This window comes from Sinocyclocheilus anshuiensis, unplaced genomic scaffold (genome assembly GCF_001515605.1).
Source record: "Sinocyclocheilus anshuiensis isolate Anshui unplaced genomic scaffold, SAMN03320099.WGS_v1.1 scaffold2917, whole genome shotgun sequence".
Lineage (NCBI taxonomy): Eukaryota > Metazoa > Chordata > Actinopteri > Cypriniformes > Cyprinidae > Sinocyclocheilus > Sinocyclocheilus anshuiensis.
The window spans coordinates 22,428-30,123 of NW_015539844.1; the positions used below are offsets into that span (position 1 = coordinate 22,428).

The window sequence follows — 7,696 nt, forward strand, 5'->3', positions numbered from 1 at the left end:
TGTGTGTGTGTGTGTGTGTGTGTGTGTGTGTGGGTGTGTGTGTGTGTGTGTGGCTTTCATTGCTCCTGTACCCACGGCGTCTCACTGTCGGCTCATAATTACAGCATTAAACCGTCCTTTGGCTCAACAACCTCTAAAGCACAGAGCGGCATTCAGATGAAATCCAATCATCACCCAACAAACTATTCCCTTTTAATTACCCATAAAACACAGATAAACAACAGCACGGAAAACGACGACACCATCAGCATGTCGTATGACACACCGCGACCATAATGCGATTCTCCTGCAGGAATAAAGATGCTTCTGCAGCTCCACATACAGTATCAACAGTAAATACAGTAAATACAAATGACACTTTATCATCACAAGAGAACAAACACGGACAAAACGAGTCAAACCCCGCCAAGAGGCACAGAAAACTTTGGCTCTTTATTATTATTGCCATATTTAGTCTTACTTTTCATATTTACACTTACATGCTTTACATATACATGCTAGAAAGTTTCAGACATTGTTTAGAATAGTACAAGCTACTTTTAATGACACTATTTTAATAAAACAATTATTTAAAAAAATCAAAAAAACTATTACAATTACACAATTATTGCTCATTTCTAGTTTTATCCCAGGATTTCATTTCAATATTTAAAAGATTATTTTGTATTTTATGTACATTTAAATATTCATTTTATTTAAAATATTTAAACTTAGTCTTAATTTCTCAGTCAACACACTTTAAAAAGTGGTAACCTGCAACTGTTAACCTCAAAAGAGCCATTTCTATCTGATTTAACCCATGAAATTAGGTTGATTCAGAGATGTTAAACAATATTTTTGACTTGAATAAAACCAGTTAATATGGATGTTATTTAACATTAAAAAAATGCTTTTTATTTAAAATATTTTTAAAATATATTAATAAAATAACAATCAAACCAATGGCTTAAATTAATGACCAAATCCAAAATGTATAAATTAATAACCAAACTAATCTGACGTACTTTCTCATAGGCAACAGTAAACATTTATTTTATTTTTATTTATTTGTATTTTATTTTAATAGCTTGAAAATGTTCAAATTAAGTGATTGCTCATTTTGGTCAAAGATTTAATTTCATTTAACTTTTTTATTTTAGTTAAAATACCTTAACTTGCTTGAAATATTTAATTTCTATTTTCCAAACTAATATCTCATTTTAATGTGTTTAAAATGATTATACAGAATTTTACTTTTTTTCAAATATATGAATCTATTTTAAAAAGTATTTTATTTTCCAAACGAATCTGACCTGCTTTCTCAGTCAACAGTCAAAACGTAATTTATTTAATTTATTATTTTATTTTTATTGATCTGACTGTCTATCCAGTTTTACTGTAACTTTATTATTTGTATGCATATGTGTATTCATGAAAAATACCTAAATCTTGCAATATACAATACTGTACATTAACATGCACATTTTGATTCATACAATATTCTGACTTAACGTTTTGTAAAGTTGAGTCAAACATGCAAGTTTGCAGCGAAACAAAAGTTTAAAGCTTTAAGCGACGTTAAAACACTTTCTATATTTATTTTACAGTCAGCACAAAGCAGAGCGCCAGGCCTCGGGTTCCTTCAGCGCCGGTTTCACTCAGAAAGAGCACAAGCATTGGATGAGAATGAAGTTTTGCTCCTTCACAAGGAAAAGCACCAGGAGGGACGTGAAGAGAAAGAGCTAAAAACAGCAAAGCGCCAGAACAAAGAGCAGAATAAAAGTCATTTCTCTGCCTCTGCTCCCGCGGCGCGCCTGATGAGAGCCGTGCATCGCCATGGTGATTTTAATAACAGTGATTATGAAGGAAGGGGTCATTGTGAGAATATTATGGGATATGATGTATTATTACACAATGACACGAGAGGGACAAAAAGACTTTTCCACAAGAAAAGGAAGAGAAATGTCTAATATTACTGACATCCAATCAGACAATTTCCTGAAATCATAAAGTAGTTTAATATTGAAAGCATTCCACCACCTTTAAGACTCATGAGGGAAATTATAGACTAGATAGGGTTAAAGTTCATCTCACAAAATGTATTCTTACGTTCGTAAGTTTGGTGTCTGTAATACTTTACATGTCTTTGAAAAAAGTCTCTTCTGCTCACTGAGGCTGCATTAATTTGATAAAAAATACTGTAAAAATTGTGAATTTAAAACAGCAGTTTCTATGTGATTATCTGTTAAAGTGTAATTTATTTCTGTGATGCGCAGCTGTATTTCCAGCATCATTACTGCAGTCTTCAGTGTCACATGATCTTCAGAAATCATTCTAATATGCTGATTTGCTGCTCAAGAAACATTTCTGATTATCATCAATGTTGAAAACATTCATATTTTTGTGGAAACTGTGATGCATTTTATTTTTCAGGATTCACAGATGAACAGAAAGTTCAAAAGAACAGCATTTATTTGAAATAGAAATCTTTCGTAACATTATACATGTCTTTACTGATAATAATATTGTTTTTTATTAATATTTTGGATCGTTTTTTTTATTTGAAGTTTTACTATTTTATTTTTTTATTTTATTTTATATATGTCCTTATAGTTTTATTTATTATTAAGCAAGTTTGTTAAGTATTTAGTATTCTTTAAGTACTAAAGGAACTGTTGATGAAATCATTAGAACCATCGGTCACATTTAAGTGGAAACAGTTACATTCTCATCAATAATTCAGACACAGTCAGTGTAAAAGAGAAAAGACGGAGAGAGAAAGACAGAGATCGACAGACAAAAGAAAGTTCAAGTAAATTAGTAAAAACACACACACACACACACACACACACACAAACACAAACACACACTCACGCACACACACACACACACACACACACACACACACACACACACACACACACACACACACACACACACACACACACACACGCACACACACACACACACACACACTCTCTTGAGAGAAACCTGACAGTTGGACACACACTAAACCTGCTACATCCAGCACTTGACTGCTGCTCTCTAGAGAGAGAGAGAGAGTGTGTGTGTGTGTGTGTAAACAAGTGAGGCCGTTGTGGATCGATTCTAACCAGCCACAGCACAGATGAATGTTTACCCAACAGTGACACACCTCAAATAAAGCCACACAAACACACCGGTTTATATTGCGAAACGCTGAAAATGTCTTGAAAAGTGTTGCAGTACTTTTTGTCTTAATTTTTACCACTAGCTCTCATCAATTGTTTCATCAATTCAAACTCATTTTGTGAGACATTTTACCATGATATTTTCACTAAATCAAGAACGCTGATTTAATTAAGTTAATACATGCACTGCATGTTCTGCGATGGGTTATTTGGGCTGCGATGGGCTGCGATCTTATTTACATTGAAAATGAAGAAATGACCCATAATCCTTCAAAAAAAAAAAACTGAAACAGTACAAAAGTAATATCTATTTTGCTTTTAATTTAATTAAATTATTTATTTTATTTTTATTTAGTAATTATAATCATTATTATTATAACTATTATTATCATTATCTTTATTAGCCATATTGAGTTTTGACCAAATTGTGCAGCACAACAACAAAGTTAATCGCATTTTAAATCACAATTGCCATTTTTATCAGAAAAATTGCATTTACTGTTTTACAATATTAATATTTATTATTTTGTTTTTATTCAGTAATTTTTATTTTGTTTAGTATTTTATTTAGTGTTTTCATTTAAGCATTAATATTATTATTATTTTATAGCAATATTGAAATATAAATCACAAAGGTTTGGCCAAATTGTGCAACCCAACAAACAAGCATAGCAATCAAGCAATAAATAAATGTATGAATGAATGAATGAATGAATGAATGAATGAAATACAATTGAAAAAAATATGAATCATGTTTTAAATCACAATTAAATTTTTTTATCAGTAAATCCACATTTTTTTACAATAGCAATATTTTTTGTTTGTGTATATTAAGTATTTTTATTTAATTTAGTATTTTATTCAGTAATAATAATAATACATTTTGGATACACTGTGCAGCCATACAAACATGCCCCCAAAAAAATGTTAATTGCTTTTTAAATAGCAATATTTATCAGAAAAATCTCAATTTTGACACCGTGACTCTTTCAAACCTCTTACCGTTTAGACGTGGTTTTAATGATGTCCGACACCGTCTGCATGTAGTCAGTGGCCAAAACTACGATCTCCTCTTCCTCAGAGAAATTATCATTGAAGATCCGGTCTAACAAACGCTTCCAGTGGAACTACAGACAAAGAGATGACAATGTTTATGCTTCTCTCGAGTGGCTCTTTCAATGAAATACAGAAGACAGTAAAACTCTTACTTGAGCCGTCTGCCCTTTGCTTATTGATTTATGGTTCATTTATATCTCCCCAGTTGATTGATTATATTGTAAATTGCAAACATTCTTTGTATTAAAAGTTTTCTGAAATGTTACATTTAAAATAAGGCATTATCGAATTAAATATGCACTGTGCATACATTTGTAGAAAATAGATCTGAACATTGGATAAACTCAGGTTCAAAATTCTTGTTTGATTTTGTTGACATATTAGAGTTAAACGTTTTTACTGAGGGGTGAAACAGTACAAAAGTAATATCTATTTTGCTTTTAATTTAATTAAATTATTTATTTTATTTTTATTTAGTAATTATAATCATTATTATTATAACTATTATTATCATTATCTTTATTAGCCATATTGAGTTTTGACCAAATTGTGCAGCACAACAACAAAGTTAATCGCATTTTAAATCACAATTGCCATTTTTATCAGAAAAATTGCATTTACTGTTTTACAATATTAATATTTATTATTTTGTTTTTATTCAGTAATTTTTATTTTGTTTAGTATTTTATTTAGTGTTTTCATTTAAGCATTAATATTATTATTATTTTATAGCAATATTGAAATATAAATCACAAAGGTTTGGCCAAATTGTGCAACCCAACAAACAAGCATAGCAATCAAGCAATAAATAAATGTATGAATGAATGAATGAATGAATGAATGAATGAAATACAATTGAAAAAAATATGAATCATGTTTTAAATCACAATTAAATTTTTTTATCAGTAAATCCACATTTTTTTACAATAGCAATATTTTTTGTTTGTGTATATTAAGTATTTTTATTTAATTTAGTATTTTATTCAGTAATAATAATAATACATTTTGGATACACTGTGCAGCCATACAAACATGCCCCCAAAAAAATGTTAATTGCTTTTTAAATAGCAATATTTATCAGAAAAATCTCAATTTTGACACCGTGACTCTTTCAAACCTCTTACCGTTTAGACGTGGTTTTAATGATGTCCGACACCGTCTGCATGTAGTCAGTGGCCAAAACTACGATCTCCTCTTCCTCAGAGAAATTATCATTGAAGATCCGGTCTAACAAACGCTTCCAGTGGAACTACAGACAAAGAGATGACAATGTTTATGCTTCTCTCGAGTGGCTCTTTCAATGAAATACAGAAGACAGTAAAACTCTTACTTGAGCCGTCTGCCCTTTGCTTATTGATTTATGGTTCATTTATATCTCCCCAGTTGATTGATTATATTGTAAATTGCAAACATTCTTTGTATTAAAAGTTTTCTGAAATGTTACATTTAAAATAAGGCATTATCGAATTAAATATGCACTGTGCATACATTTGTAGAAAATAGATCTGAACATTGGATAAACTCAGGTTCAAAATTCTTGTTTGATTTTGTTGACATATTAGAGTTAAACGTTTTTACTGAGGGGATTTTGGATTTATCTTTTCATCAGTTTATAAATCAGGAAACACTGTCAACAGTCAGAAAACATTTTTTCGGTATGTTTTTAGGAATAAAGTGTTGTATAAATCAGTGTGAATGATATATGAACAAACCCTTCTATAAAATCCTTCAGAATATAGAGAGGAATAAAACTCTAAGTTTTGGTGTTTGTAAGTGCTGTAGAAGTGGAGAAACAAACTCACAACCTTTAAAGATTTGCATTTTAACCATGTTTTTAGGAATAAAAAGCTTTATAAATCCATGTTGCATATATTTGAACAAACCCTTCAGTAAAAACCTTCAGAATATAGAGAGGAATAAAACTCTAAGTTTTGGTGTATGTACGTGCTGCTGAAGTAGAGAAAAAACTTTTTAAAGATATGTATTATAATTGAAATCTACAGCCACAAATAGATAAAGTGTCATAAATGAAGCATAAATGTTTCCACTAGTCTTGAAAAAACATTTTATGAAAAGCCCAAAATCACAAAATTGACCAGTGCATGAATAAGCAATGTTTTTGCCAGTAGTATCTCTCCTTAAACTCTATTTAAGTTTGTCTGGCTCGGCACAATGGCTCAGTCCCAAACCGTAGTGACACTGTCTAGCTAGAACACTAACAAGGGCTTAAACTGGTTTAGTATGATCAGCCCAAGCTGTCACAGTCTTCAGCGGGTGTGCCCAGGAGGGCCACCAGATGACTGTGTTCGGTGAGCACATGGCTTGTGTTGTCTGTTGCCATGTGCTCTCTCCTGTCTATTGTCTTGCCCCTCCCATCTTGTTACCTCGTTATTGTTTAAGTTGCTCCACCTGTGTCTCCCTCGTTAGCCTCCTCGTTTGGTTCCTATTTATTCTCCTGGTGTCTGTCATCCTGTGCTGATCAGTCATTTCATTTCTCCTGCACTTGAGTCCTCGCTTCATCTCTCCTCACGCACTGTGACACAAGCTGGTAATAACTACAATAACAAAGACTGTATCAACACAAACTTGAGCTCTTACATTCGCCATCAATGCAGTTGCACATTTTACATGCTTGATGTTAATATCATTATATAAGTCGCTTTAGAATATGAGTCGCAGCACATTCAAAATGATAAGAAAAACTCATATTATGAAAAATATGGTACTCTGACCAAACATATAGACTAGAGAATAAAGTCACTGTTTAATATCAGCTAATAATAAAAACACACTAAATATAAGAGTGTGTGTGTGTGTGTGTGTACCTGTTTTTCTATTCTGGTGGGGAATTAAACCTGAATGCACACAGACTCATGAGGACTCATGTCACTGTGGGGACCTGGTGTGTGTGTGTGTGTGTGTGTGTGTGTGTGTACTCACGCTTGGAGCCATTTTCTGCAGCTGTTTCAGTGTTATTCCGTTGTACACGCTGCTGATGTCCTTTCTTTGGTCGTCGTATTCAGACACAGTGATCTTTGCGAAAAAGAGAAAGAATGTTTAATAACACAAACATGCTTGTTCACACAAAACGGTCTGAATTCATGTACACATTTACCACACACAGATTTATACAAACACACACACTGGAGTTCAGAAGTCTGAATCATTATAGTGATTCAGATCATTTGGGTGATTAATTTGAATGAACAGGTGCAAATATTCAGTTTAAAAGTTTCTGGTCTCTGTGTGGCATTTTAAATGCTCATTTTGTAATTAAATACATACTTAGTGAAACACAAGTTATTTGTGTCTGTTGGGATTTACTGTAAATGTAATGTGTTTCAGCTTGATGCTTTCATATTGTGTTTTTTGTTCCAGAAACTTTCTCAACAAATACTTAAAAAGAAAAAGAAAAAAAAGAGCCAAATCAAAGGAAAGATTCATTGGCAAATTGAACATACCTAAGACACACACACACACACACACGCACA

General features: G+C 32.0%; 1 protein-coding gene across 1 annotated transcript in view; it reads right to left on the reverse strand.

The window, feature by feature from the left end:
• LOC107684524 (endothelin-converting enzyme-like 1) overlaps positions 1-7,696 on the reverse strand; it is a 22,368-nt gene that overhangs the window by 12,282 nt on the left and 2,390 nt on the right. The window contains exons 5-6 of the mRNA XM_016480798.1: positions 7,146-7,238; positions 5,330-5,454 (exon numbers count right to left, since the gene is read on the reverse strand). Coding sequence (XP_016336284.1) covers positions 5,330-5,454; positions 7,146-7,238 — 218 coding nt within the window. The remainder of the gene's footprint in view (positions 1-5,329; positions 5,455-7,145; positions 7,239-7,696) is intronic.